The 13,095-nt window shown below is 61.1% G+C and overlaps 1 protein-coding gene across 3 annotated transcripts in view; it reads right to left on the bottom strand.

Annotated features, from left to right (window-relative positions):
• Positions 1 to 13,095, bottom strand: part of FLNC (filamin C) — a 28,118-nt gene that overhangs the window by 8,318 nt on the left and 6,705 nt on the right. For 2 of the 3 annotated variants that reach the window (XM_043463666.1, XM_043463667.1), the window contains exons 3-30: positions 12,682 to 12,779; positions 12,416 to 12,566; positions 12,206 to 12,324; positions 11,954 to 12,031; positions 11,583 to 11,745; positions 11,128 to 11,328; positions 9,598 to 9,735; positions 9,110 to 9,236; positions 8,823 to 8,959; positions 8,400 to 8,593; positions 8,193 to 8,306; positions 7,404 to 7,547; positions 7,095 to 7,218; positions 6,781 to 6,941; positions 6,478 to 6,568; positions 6,220 to 6,389; positions 5,884 to 6,001; positions 5,527 to 5,789; positions 4,322 to 4,919; positions 3,532 to 3,705; positions 3,251 to 3,413; positions 2,850 to 3,010; positions 1,916 to 2,083; positions 1,715 to 1,838; positions 1,013 to 1,169; positions 748 to 937; positions 628 to 651; positions 271 to 518 (exon numbers count right to left, since the gene is read on the bottom strand). In XM_043463666.1, coding sequence (XP_043319601.1) covers positions 271 to 518; positions 628 to 651; positions 748 to 937; positions 1,013 to 1,169; positions 1,715 to 1,838; positions 1,916 to 2,083; positions 2,850 to 3,010; positions 3,251 to 3,413; positions 3,532 to 3,705; positions 4,322 to 4,919; positions 5,527 to 5,789; positions 5,884 to 6,001; positions 6,220 to 6,389; positions 6,478 to 6,568; positions 6,781 to 6,941; positions 7,095 to 7,218; positions 7,404 to 7,547; positions 8,193 to 8,306; positions 8,400 to 8,593; positions 8,823 to 8,959; positions 9,110 to 9,236; positions 9,598 to 9,735; positions 11,128 to 11,328; positions 11,583 to 11,745; positions 11,954 to 12,031; positions 12,206 to 12,324; positions 12,416 to 12,566; positions 12,682 to 12,779 — 4,598 coding nt within the window. Of the gene's footprint in view, positions 1 to 270; positions 519 to 627; positions 652 to 747; positions 938 to 1,012; positions 1,170 to 1,714; positions 1,839 to 1,915; positions 2,084 to 2,849; positions 3,011 to 3,250; positions 3,414 to 3,531; positions 3,706 to 4,321; positions 4,920 to 5,526; positions 5,790 to 5,883; positions 6,002 to 6,219; positions 6,390 to 6,477; positions 6,569 to 6,780; positions 6,942 to 7,094; positions 7,219 to 7,403; positions 7,548 to 8,192; positions 8,307 to 8,399; positions 8,594 to 8,822; positions 8,960 to 9,109; positions 9,237 to 9,597; positions 9,736 to 10,671; positions 10,738 to 11,127; positions 11,329 to 11,582; positions 11,746 to 11,953; positions 12,032 to 12,205; positions 12,325 to 12,415; positions 12,567 to 12,681; positions 12,780 to 13,095 lie in introns of all 3 variants that reach the window. The other variant, XM_043463665.1, reaches the window with a different exon arrangement.

Below are 13,095 nucleotides of genomic sequence, written 5' to 3'. Positions count from 1 at the left end.
AGATGGACGGGGATAGTGGGCCCGAGGGTCAGAAGGAACACAGCAGGTTCTACCAGAGAGAGCTGACTGATGCCCAGAGGGGCCAGCGGCAGGGCTGTGAGTGCCTCCTGGGTTGGGAGGTTGCCGGGAAAGCACAGGCTCCACCCTGGAGCACTCTGGGCCCAGGATCCATTAGACGTGGGGATGGGTTCTGGGGTTCCTTGCTCCCACTGAGAAGGCCTGGCCCCCCTCCCTTGCCACCCCCAGCTCTGCTGCAGCCGCTGAACTTACCAGCACGTGGAAGGGGCTGTTGGGGATGTGCTCGCCTCCGAAGCGAATGGTGATGACGTACTTGCCAGGCTCGGGCGCCGTGTAGTAGATGTCGAAGGTACCGTCGTGGTTCTCGACCACGTCCACGTCGAGCTCCGCCCCGTCAGGGGTGGACACTGTGCATGTCACCTTCCCCTTGCCTGCTGCCTTGGCGTCCACTGTGATCACCGTCTCCTCCCCAATCTGGATGCGGGGGCCCAGGCAGGCACCTGCCACACAGGAGTGCCTGGTCAGGGGTCCATGGGACCTGTGCCCAGTCCCCCTGCTCAGTTCCCAGCTGCCCCCATCACCTCTGCCCACAGGAAAAAGGACACTCACCTAGGCCGTGGCCTCCAATGGACACTGGAAATAGAGAAAAGCGTAAGCCGCAGTGTTAAGGATGAGCAGGGGTGAGGGATGGGGTGTGTAGGGAGGGGACGGGCAGGGGTGGGTGCCCACCTGTGACCAGGCACTTGCTGGCATCCCCAGTGGGCAGGGCATGGATGCGGAAGGGCGAGTAGGGGATCTCATCGCCGCCATACTTGATGGTGATGGTGTACCGGCCACTCATGTCCGGGAGGTAGGACACGGTGTACGTGCCATCCCCGTTGTCTCGGATGTTGGCCTTCTTGGGCTTACCCTCAGGGTCCTGGGGGAGAAGCGGCAGTCAAGGCCTGCCTGTGCCTAGACCCTGACCTGAGAGGTGGGCAGCACGTGGACTCACCAGGATCTGGACAGTGAGCAAGCCCTCCCCAGCATCCCGGGCGTCGATGGTGAACTCCACGGGCAGGCTGGCTGGGATGCCAGAGGCATTGAGGCCAGGGCCGCTGGCCCGCACCTTGCTGGCATCGTGGGCTGGAAGCACCTTGATCTTGAAGGGACTTGAGAGGCAGAAAGAATAGACAGTTGGCTGAGATTCAGGGGGAGAAGGAATCCCATCTCATTTTGAGCCTGGAGTCCTCCCTACATTAACAAGCAGGGGAGAGGAGTCCTGGCAGGAAGCAGGGACCAGGTCACAGCTTGGGTCTTAGGGGAGGGTCACATAGGTGTGCCCCTGACAAAGCCTGGGCATTTCTTCTCCATTCTCCGGGAAGATGCTGCAGATGGTTTAAAGAGGAGGCTGCGGGAGGCTGCCCTGTCACACCTGTTTGTAGTGACATGGTGCCTTTTCCCAAGGTGCTGATTTTGTAGCTAACTGGCGGGACAGCCCAGCCAGAGGAGAGCTCCTGGGGTTGCGCCACCTCCAGGGTGGAGAAGAAGATGGGCAGGGGGCCCCGAGGAAGAGTGGGATGGGGCAGCAGAGAACAGATGAGGCGTAGACAAGTAGGGGAGTGTTTCCAGGGCCCTGGAGTGGCCCTGTAGCTGTGGCCCTCGTGGGAGCTCCCCAGAGCCCAGCAGAGCACAGAAGCCCCAGGCTGGGCCTCACCTGCGTGGCACCTCCTGGTCGGCGTACTTGACGGCTACTGTGTAGGGCCCGTCCGTGGCTGGGGTGTAGTGGACTGTGTGGGTGCCATCCCCATTGTCACGCACCTCCACAGGCTCGGCCACACCTGGGCAAAGGGAACAGTCAGCAAAGCCTCCTGGCACCCTTTCCGTCTCCTTCCACCCAGCCTCAGACATTCTGTACCTGTGGGGCCCAGCACGGCCACCTGCAGGGGCGCCCGGCCAGCTTGGCTGCAGTCCACTGTGAAGGTCTGGGGTACCCGGGCCCTGACGCCGGCTCCCAGCCCTGGGCCCGAGCACTTCACCTTTCCGGGGTCCACCACGTCCTTCACTGGCACCCGGAATGGACTCCCTGCAAGGAAGAGGGACGTCAGCCCCGGCCCACCTGCCCCAAAGGGTCCCCCCGACTCAGAGGACCCAGGAAGATGAGGCCTCCCCTGCTTTTGAGATGCCCCTGGGAGACCAGACCAAATGTGCAAACACTTAGAAACTTGCTAAGTAAATGTAACAAGGAGAAAAAAAATCAGCTGCAGAAAGCACCTATACTCCAATAAAAATTAATAAAAGTAAAAGTTAAAAACAAAACAAAAACTTGGCTACAGGCTGAGCCTGGGTGAATCCACTTATTTAGGCCACACGCCTGAAAACAGGCCTTCCTAAATTAATAATTTGCTAAAAGAAGTATTTGTAAAAGAAAATGAATTTTTTCCAGCATGAAACTAGATAAGTGGGGCAGGGAGAGTCCCATTTCAGCAAGCCCAGGTAATGTGATAATTGAAGACACCAACCACCCTCAACCCCTGCTGGAGGGCAGGGGTTCCTGGCTTTGCAGACAGAGAGAGAGGGTGTGAGAGGTTGTCCTGGCTGAGCCAGCGACACTGGCTTGGACTGTGAGTGATGGAACCCACGAGATCTGGTGCTCTAGGCAAAAGGGCCGAGACACCAGTGCTGGGCCTCTGGGAATGAACTGTACCCACCGCCCTGCCCCTGCCCTAACCTTGGCACCCGTGCCTGCCTGCTCCTTGTCCCTGCTGCTGGTTTGGGGCTTTCCTCCTCATCCTATTTCCTTCCAGTTTCCCTCCCCCTGAGCAGGCCCCCTGCTCCCTCCTGGTGCACACCTGGGATGGGCCGGCCCCCGAAGGTGATGTTGACGTCGTAGTCTCCGGGGGTGAAGGGGATGTACTCCACGGTGCAGCTCCCGTCCTTGTTGTCCTTGCACGACATCTTGGCTTCTGACGGGCCCTCGATGGCTAGGCCTAGGCCCCCGGTGCCGGCTCCCCTACAAAATAACACCCCTATATCAGCACCGCAAGGACCAGTGAGTGGGGATGGAGGAGCAGGTGAAGGGGGGTGCGGGGCCGGTTGAGAAGGGACCAGCAGCGATAGCAGGGAGGTTTGCAGCCTTGACAGGGGATGGGTGGGGATGAGGTCCACACAGGAGGATGAAAGGGCAGGGCAGGTGGCTGGGCTCAGGGAGGCCACAGCATTAGGGCCAAGGTTAGGAAAGGGGTGGGCGTACCTGGTTTCCACGGTGAAGCGGTTAGCCTTGTTGACCAAGCCCCCCTCCAGCCCCGGCCCAAAGGCCCGGACACGGGTGGGGTCACAGCCCTCAGTCACGCCCACGCGGAAGGGGCTCTTGGGCACGGCCACGTCATCGTACAGCACCTCCACCAAGTGCACTCCTGGAAGTCAGCCACACGGCGCAGGTCAGGGCGTGCACGGCCCCTACCACCCGCCCCCCTCTGAAAGCGCTGGGGCCAGATCCCCGCCGTCCTGGCCCAGCCCAGCCCAGCCCCTCACCCTCTTCGTAGGCCGTGTACTGCACGCGGTAGGTGCCGTCCCCATTGTCGGTCACGTAGGTGTCTGTCTTAGCGCCCGAGGGGTTGAGCACGCGAGCCGTCACGTGGTTCCCACCCGTGGCTGTCAGGGATCTCGCGTCCACAGTGAACTCAGTGGTCACTTCACGCAGGACACCTAGGTCCCAGGAGACAAGCGCTCAGCCCTCACACAGCTGCCCACCCCTGCCCTCCCTCCCCAGATCCGAGGCGGCTCCTCCTCTCCACCTGCTACTCCTCAGCCTGGACCATTCCCCAAGCCCAGGCCCTGCTTGCCACAGCCCTTGCCTTCCCTCCCTTCAGCAGATAGTGACATTCTGCTCACCCGAGTCTCCCCACCCGGCTGTGGGCCCCTGGAGCGCGGGGCTGGCTCTTCCAACCCTCTGCATGCCCCACCCTGCCTGGCCCACGGTCTGGCCCCCAGCAGATGGTAACTCAGTCACTGAACTGAGCTGAACCATCTCTGACTCTCGTCACCCTCGACTCCAAAGCCTTCCCTCTGTACCATTGAGTGCAAGATTCTTTGATTTTCAGATCAGCTGATGAAAGTTGAGGATCTCCCAAGGAAAATGGCCACGGGCAGAAGCAATCTTGCCACCCAGACCAAGGCAAAGCTCCACGCCCTGCCCTTGGCTTTGACACTTTCTCAGAGGTAATCTGAGCCCCTGAGATGCCAGTGCTGCCCCCCAAGCCCTCAGCCCCACTTCCCTCTCCTGGACTGGTGACGTGACCAGATCCAGGTTTCTCTCACTCACCGTGCGGCTCCACACCGGGCCCTGAGACCTTGACGCCACTGGTGTCGACCGCGGGCTGCACGTGGACGCGGGTGGGGAACTTGGGTACGGGGTGCCCGCCGTACTTGATGGTAATGGTGTAGGTGCCGGGGAAGGCGGGGCTGTAGGTGATATGGTAGGTGCCGTCCGCGTTGTTGTGGATCAGCACCTCGGCCTTGACGCCGGCATCCGACAGGATCTCGATGGTCAGCTCGGCCTCGCCCGCCTCCGAGCAGTCCACAGTGAAGGTGGCCGCCTCCCCAACCTTGCCACGCTCCAGGCCTGGCCCGCTGGCCCGCACCTTGCTCGGGTCGAACACGGGCCGGATGGTAGCCTTGAAGGGCGAGCCGGGGATGTGCGCTTCGGCAAACAGGATGTTGATGGTGTACTCGCCCGGCTCTGTGGGCAGGTAGCTGACGGCACAGGAGCCATCCCCATTGTCCTGGCACTCGATCTTGGCCTCGCAGGGGCCCTCTACGGTCAGCCCCAGGCCACCGGTGCCCGCTCCCTTGGTGTCGATGGAGAAGGGCGCTGGCGTACCTACCAGCCCACCCTTGAGACCAGGGCCGTAAGCACAGACCTAAAAGAAGGAGCAGGTGTGTGGGTTACCTCGACTGGTCCCATGCCCAACCTTCATGGCTCCCAAATCAGCTAAGCACTTTCAATTGTAGCAGCTCCCATAGGCTGAGTCCTCATCACAATTCTATGTGAGGAAATGCAGGGAGATTAAAAAATGTGTCCCAGCTGACAGACCTGGGGTTGAAGCCCAGGTCAGGTCCAAGGCCAGGCTCTTAATGACTAAGCTGTCTTGATATGAGTTTTTATATATGGAATGGATAAACAACAAGGTCCAACCGTATGGCACAGAGAACTATATTCAACATCCTGTGATAAACTATAATGGAAAAGAGTTTTTTTTTTTAATGTATGTATTTGTATGCATGTATAACTGAATCACGCTGCTACAGCAGTAATTAGTAAAACATTGTAAATCAACTATACTTCAATAAAAATATAAAAAAACAAAAACTAAGCTGTCTCAAAGGCAAGTCCTGCGGTGGGGCACTGCCTCGGCTCTGGGCCCTTGGCTGTGCTCACCCCGGGACATAAGGCCTCTGGCCTTGGCCCCTGTGAACTACCCACCTTCCCTACAAGCCCCCAGCTCCCACCCGCCCCTACTTCCTCACCTTGGAGGGGTCAGGGGGCAGGACGCCCTCCACGGTGAAGGGGCTGCCAGGCACCGGGTGACCATCATAGGTGATGTCCACCTTGTAGGGCCCCTCCTCAGGGGGCATGTAGCGCACTGCCTGGGTCTCAGCTCCACCGCCGGGCTCCAGCTTGCAGGGGATGGGTCTTCGGGAGGGCGAGGTCATCCGCACGTCCAGGTGGCCCTGACCGCCAGCCCCTCGTGTGTTCACAGAAAATGCCTGTTCCTGCCCCACAGCCACCTCTGTGTGGAGAGGGAGGGATGCGGTGAGCAGAAATTCCAACCCACCGCCCCCCTCAACCCTCCTCACTGCAGGGGCAGCTCCCGCCCCACTTACTGCTGTTGAGGCCTTGAACCTTGACTTTGCTGAGGTCCAGCGGCGGTGCCACGTTCACCACGAAGGGGCTCTTGGGGACAGGGTCTCCACCATAGGTCACTGTCACCGCCATGTTGCCCTAACGGATACAGCAGGAGGTCAGAACTGAGGGGCTGAGACCCAGCCCGCCATCGGTCCTCGGCCGACGTGGACCAGAGGCTCAGAGACCCACGGCAAGAGAGGATGGGGAGGCAGGAAAGGGGCCAAGACCCCCAACGGGCCCTGTGAGACTGGAAGAAGGAGCCCCACGCCCCCAGTCAGCCAGGATAGGAGGGCCAGGGCAGGGGGTGGACACACCTGCTGCACAGCCGTGTACTTGACAGTGTAGGAGTAGTCATGGTTGTCGATGATCTCAAAGTCTCGCACGGCTTCTCCCTTGGCGGCTCCGGCAAAGTGCACGTCCAGCTTGGCCTTGCCGGCTCCCTTGGTCAGCACCGTGAAGTGAGTGGGCTTCCCAACTTCCACACCTAGAGCGCCCATCCCGAGATGGTGGTGAGGGACTGGCAGCCACCCAGCCCCAGACCCAGCCCAGCCCAGCCCAGCCCAGATAGCTACCTGTGCGGTTCAGCCCAGGGCCCTCTGCCTTGACCTTGCTGGCATCATGGGATGGGTCCACCTTGATATGGAAGGGACTGGCGGGGATCTCCTGGAGGGAGAAAAGGCTTGGTCAGGGTGGACACTGGCAGTGTCTGAAGAGTCTTGTCCCTTTTGCTTCCTCTGAGGCACGTTGTCCACACACAGGAAGTGCTCAGTGAGGGGCAGCAGAATTGTCCCCAAATGACAGCCTCTCAAGCTGCTGGTTGGGAAGGGGTAAGGGGGTGAGGTTAGGGTTGATAACCAAAACCCAAGCACAGGTACCTGGTTGGCAAACAGCACCATGATGGTGTAGCGGCCTGCCCCCGGAGGTGTGTACTTGACTGTGAAGGTGTCGTTGTCATTCTTGATGATGTCAAAGTCGATGTCAGCCTCTGCGGGGCCCACCACACCGGGGGCGCACTTGATGCCAATGCTCACATCGCCTGAAGGGAGGCAGGCACGAGGCCATGAGTTGAGGGGGCTCCACAACCTCCTGCATGTGACCGGTCCCACTCCGGGGAACAGGTGGAGGGCAGCAGCGCCTCCTGCCGGGACACCCCCTGGCCCCGCCCCCCACTCCCTGCTCCTGGATGCACCTTGCCCCGCTTCGCTGCAGTCCACTGTGAAGTAGGTGGGCTCATTAGCCTTGAGGCCTGTCTTCTCCACGCCGGGGCCATACACCTTCACCCGCTCAGGGTGGCTGCCCTCTCCCACGTTTACCTGTGGGGAGGAGTCAACGGTCAGCGTGGGACCCCCTCCCTCAAGGTCTGTCCCTCCCCTTCACAGGGGCCATGAGGTCGGGAGCAGGGACAGGGCCCAGGGACAGCCAACATTCCCCGCTTGGGGCTCCACCCTCCCTCTGGGGTTGCTGGCAGGGGGCACCGGGCAGGGCTTGGAGGACACACCCGGAAGGGGCTCTTGGGGACGTTGACGCCTCCCCAGGAGACGATGATGGTGTGCTTAATGGGCTTGGTGGGCACGTAGGAGCAGCGGAAGGTGCCGTCGCCATTGGGGATGACCTTGATGTCGATGGGGCATCCGTCGGCATCCTGTGGGCATCACCCAAAGCAAGGTTCTTAGAGCACCCCGGCCATCTCAGAGCATCCTGGCTGTCTCAGAGCGCCCGCGCCTGCTGCTGGGCTGCTTGCCCACCATCAAAGCCCCTCCCCGCAAACAGATCACAGACTTCCAACCACGTGAGCCTAGTGCCACGAGTTCTGGTGGCCAGGCCACACCCTGGAGAGCTGAGGAACCAGGTTTGAGGTCATCTGTGTGGCCTGGTCTCTGATCCTAGGTCTCCGAAGTGTGTTGTTAGGGGAAAAGGCTCAGCTAAACCAATGTTCTTAAAACTGAATAAACAAACTTTCAAGAAAGAAACATCCTCCTGGACCAAAGGACATATTCATTAACCTCTAGGGGTCAAAGGACACCATTTTGAGAAAGTCACCTGGAAACCAGTATCTTAACCCAACCATCTTTAAATTGCAAATGATTAGCATAAAAATATATGTTTGGTAAAATGTTTTTTAAGATTATCATTAATAAGAAAACACAAAACTTTAGACTTCCCATAGTTCAAATGGATTCATGAGAATCAGTCCTGTGATGCCTTGAGGCCCTTTTCTCTAACCTACCCTACCCTCCCAGGGTCCCCCCATGGCAGCGAGGGGCAGAAAGATGGGGCAACACCCTACCTGGGCGTAGAGCTTCAGGTCTCCCTTGCCAGCAGCCCGGGCATCGATGGTGAACTCCGCTGGCTTGTCCACGATGCAGCCGGTGGGCTCCAGGCCGGGCCCAAAGGCCTTCACCTGTGAAGGGGCAAGAGTGGAGGGCTGGGTTGGGGACCGGAGGAGGGTCTGTTCACCCTGTTGCAGGCCGGGGTGCAGGAGCTGGGGACACACCTTGTCCGGGAAGCAGTCGGGTGGAGCTGGCTGGATGTGGGCGATGAAGGGCGAGTCCCGAATGTCCTCGTCGTCACAGATCACGTGCACTGCATACTCGCCGGGCTCTGTGGGCCAGTACCGCACATCGCAGGAGCCGTCTCCCTTGTCATCACACTCGATCTTGGCCTGTGAAGGCCCCTCAATGGAGAAGCCTGGGTGAGAGGAGGGGAGGGTCAGGGGGTACCAGAAGCGACTTGGACACCCAGGCAGGTCCCCCATCACTCTCCCAGCATCACCACTCCAGCCATCCCCATTCCAGTGCCTCTCATCTCAACACTGGCCCAAATTCCTGCCTCCTGCCCCTCCCCGCCGTCACTCCCCAGTGTCCTTCCATCACACCACTCCCCAGAATTCCCATCAGCTACCACCTCGGCCACTTACCCAGTGTCCCCACCTCTGTGCCAATGGCCTCCACCACAAAGTCGGCTGACTTGCCCACCTGGCCAGTTTCCAAACCGGGACCCCAGGCCCGGACCTTCTGCATGCCTGCCTCTGGGCTCACCTGCACCTCAAAGGGGCTGGGCAAAGAGGGAGCTGGTGTCAGCGCCCCAAGGTTCCCCCATCAGAGGTACCCCTCTGCCCTTCACTCGGAGCCCCAGGCAGCCTGCCTCTCTCCGCCCACCCTGTGAGGGCCCAGGCTGGAAGGCTCAGGCCTGCGTGCTGCTCACCTGCGGGGAATGGCGTAGCCGCCCCATGTGATGGTCACCACGTACTTCCCAGGCACCACGGGGTAGTACTCACACTCGAACACGCCATCCCCGGCCTCCCGCACCTTCACTGGTTCCTCTGTGCCTTCTGAGATGTGGGAAGTGGAGGGATCAATGATCTGTGCGTCTCCGCACCTCAGTCCCCTCAAGGACCCTGGGGACTGGGCTGTGGGACATTCCCTGGCTGAGGACAGCGCTGCGAGCAGGCACCGTGGAGCAGGCACCGGGTAACAGCCTCATGCAGCCTTTCCAGCTTGCAGCCTGGGAGACTGAGCCAGGCGGGGCGGTTCACCTGAGGTCCCACAAAGTCTCTGGTCAGTGTCTTTTTGGAGCCCTTCCCCCCAGGGGAGTGCATGGTGCTCTCCTTGCCCTCAGGGGGTCAGAAGCACTGGTTGCCTTTCCTCCCAGCTCCCCGACCCCCCACCACAGCCCTGGGCCCTGGTACTCACTAGGTCCCTTGACTGTGACCTTGAGCTCCCCACTGCCAGCGCCCTTGGTGAACACCTTGAAGTCAGCCACTTCTTTGACACGCACACCCTTGGGCTGCAGACCCCGCCCAGAAGCGCGGCAGGCATTGGGGTTACAGGCTGGGAGGAAGAGGAGAGATGAGGTTGGGGGGTGCTGAGGGGCCCTAGACAGAGCCTCAGCCCTTACCACTCGTCCCTACCTCACTGTGCGCAGTCTTCCTGACCGACCGCCCCCACCCCCGTCCCCTTCCCCCAGGCACAGGCCGTGGCCTCATGCAGCCCTCCCCTGTGCTCCCTGGCGCCCCCGACACAACTGAGAGCCATGCTGGACGGGGAGCGGCCGCAGCGCCCCCAGCCCCTGTCCCCAGGCTGGTTACAAGAAACCCTTCCCTCGGGGCTCCTCCGAGTCAGGGTCGGGTGGGACAAAGGCCGGGCGGAGCCCAGAGCTCAGACAGACCGGAGGGGCCTTTCCTCCACCCCACAGCCATCCACCTAGAGCCCTCTGAGCCTGCTCGGAGCTACCACAGCAGCTTCAGGAACTGAGTCATGCCACAAAACACTCAGCCACACCATGGAACGAGGGACGGTCGTGTGATGAGAAGCCTGCCACAGGTCACAGGCAATGCATGAAGGTCAGCCTGCTGCGGGACGCTGCCGGTGGCAACAACTTTGCTGCTGAACACAGACCATAGGACAGGGATCTCAGCCCGCCACGGGACACATAAAATGGCACGGAACCCATGGGGTGCCAAACAGGCGACGGTGTATCATCCACCCAGGCCTGCCCCGGAACACAGACAAACGGCACAGCGTCCGGGGACTGCCACAGAACAGGCGACGGCACGGAACCCAGACCCTTCTCACAGAAATCACCAGGCAAGTCCCGAGAGACTAGAGCTGCCACAGAACAGAGGCAAAGACGTGGAACCTGGGGCCTGTCACAGAATGCCACGGAAGGGGGCGGCGAGTCCACCCCGCTCAGGCCATGCCACACAGCACAGGTGAGGCCAGTCAGCCGTGGCCATGCCCGGCCCGCCTCTGCTGGCGTGTACTAACGTGGCACCACTCTCTTGGCCTGGTGGACGATGGGCACGGAGGGGGTGGGCGGTGGCGGCCGGGGCTCTGAGTGGCGGAGAGAGAACCGGGTGGGGGAGTCACTGCCTGAGAGCCTGGTGTGCAGGTGCGCCCGTAAACATGCCCTTCCACCCACAAGGTCCGCTCGCTTGCCCCTCAACCCTTCCACCGTGGCACCTGTCTGGTACCCTTCACGGTGGCCTCCTGACCGTCCTCGGGGGCAGGGGCTGGACAGAGGAGCTCTCGGGAGCCCCACCTCTGGGCTCTTCCTTCTGCCCACTTTAAGCCTTCAGAAGGCTCCCCCTGACCCCATCCCCACCCACCCTCACCCCCCTGGTTGTAGTGCTTCATTTCCCATAAGTCCTCAGGCTTGGTAGCAACACTCTGCATCCTGGTCTTTGGCGAGGGGGGTCGTGGGGGTGGGTGAAGGGCCTTTACCTTCTGCCACGTGGACGGGGAAAGGACTGCGGGTGATGGGGGCTCCAGCGAAGGCCACGTGAACCGTGTGGGGTCCCTCCATCACAGGCCTGTATGTGCAGCGGAACGTGCTGTCGCCCTTGTCCTCCAGGGCCACCTCCACGGTGTCCCGCCGGCCCTGCGGGTCCACGATTACCACGGCAACGTCCCCAGTGCCGGCCCCTGTCATGACAACGGCTGTCAGTCCCTCCTGCTCGGGTTCCCTCACCCTGAGACCACAGCCTCCTGGCTGGGCCCAGCCCCCAGCCCCCAGGCACGGCCCGACCCTGCCCCCGACAAACAGTCATGGGGTGTCCCTCCTGCTCAGGGCTCCCTCACCCTGAGACCATGGCCCTCTGGCCAGGCCCTGCCCCTGGCCCCCAGGTTCCCCCACCATGAACAGTCATGGGGTGTATGGTGGAAGGGCCCATCCCCACCTGCAGTGTAGATGTCAAAGTACGTGGGTTTGTTGGCCACATTGCCCACGGGTTCCAGGCCAGGACCACGGGCTGACACCTTGTTAGCATCTCCCAGGGCCATGCCCACGTTCACCTCAAAGGGGCTGCGTTCGATGTTCTGACCAGCAAAGAGCACGGTCACCTGGAGGTCAAAGGCCAAAGGTGAGCTTCTAGAGGAGAGCAGCTCTGGGAGGGGGGTTGAGGGGCGGGGCAGAGCCAAGCGAGGTGGGAGGCAGGTGGGGCCGGTGCAAGGGGGTGGGGCAGGGTGCGAGCTGAGAGAGGGGTCCATTCAGCCAGATGGAAGGATGTGAATGGAGTGGGGAAGACATGAGAGGGTCTACAGGGTTTACCTTGTGCAAGCCGGCAACCTTGGGCACGTAGGAGACAGCGTAGGTGCGGTTCTTGTCATTGTTGGGAACTACCTTGGCCTATGGGAAGGGAAACGATTGGCCGTCAGAGCTCCTCCTGACCCCATGCTTCCTGCAACCCCCATGGTGAGGCCTCCCCCTTCTCCAGCATTGGAAAGTGGCCCCAGCAGCCCTCTCCAGCCCATTTCGCTGTTGGTCTGTGCTCCTGTCTGATCCCCAGTGGCCTCCCCATACCTCCTCGGTGTGGCCCTCAGGATCCTCAATGTAGACCAGAACCTCGCCCACGCCAGCATCCACTGTCTGCACAGTGAAATGGGCAGGCTGCAGCACGGTGTTACCCTGGGGCTCGATCCCTGAGGGCGGAAGGCACAGCCAGAGTTTAGGGAGAACCATCCCAGCCTGTGTCCAGCTGCCCAGAGAAGACCGTCCGGGCTCAACACATACCAGGCCCGTAGGCGATGGCCTTCTTGGGGTTCAGTTGCTTGGACCGAACAGGGGCACCAGGTTTGAGTTTGGCCTTGGGGAACTGGGACAGGTAGGTCATGACCGAATGTTCATCCACGTTGGGGTCCACGATCTCCTCGGGGGCAATCACCTGCCAGGGAGGAAGGAGTCAGAAAGTGTCCTCCATCCCCAGCATCTTGCCCAGGGAGCCTCACAGACCCAACCCCACGGCTGGCCCTCTCCGGGTCCCTTTGCTCTCCACCTACCTGGGGCACCCCGAGCCAGTCGTCCGCCTGCTGCATGGCCTCCCGGGCGTTCTCCACAGGCTGGTTGGGGTCCCAGGCCTCCCAGTCAGGGCAAAGGCCTGGAGAGATGGTGGAGGGAAGTGATGACGAGGGGGAAGCGGTCAGCCAGGACACAGAGCACCTGCTCCACCGACACCCTCCCAGGCCATGGGTTTACACTCTCTTCCCACACAGCCCCAGGCCCCTGACCAGCCAGGTTCCTGCTGACCCTACAGCCCATCAGCTGGGATGCCCATCGCTGTTTAGACGCACCACAGCCCTCCCGAGCACCAACAATGAGGCCTTTCTGCCCCAGCTGACGCAGCCTGGCACCAGTCCTGCCAGCCGGCCTCCGGCCTGCCCAGGCCCCAGCACCAACCCTGAACACCAAACCCC

This window comes from Cervus canadensis, chromosome 3, assembly GCF_019320065.1.
Source record: "Cervus canadensis isolate Bull #8, Minnesota chromosome 3, ASM1932006v1, whole genome shotgun sequence".
Classification (NCBI taxonomy): domain Eukaryota; kingdom Metazoa; phylum Chordata; class Mammalia; order Artiodactyla; family Cervidae; genus Cervus; species Cervus canadensis.
The sequence above is the reverse complement of the archived record's forward strand: the minus strand, read 5'-3'. Positions and strand labels throughout refer to the sequence as shown.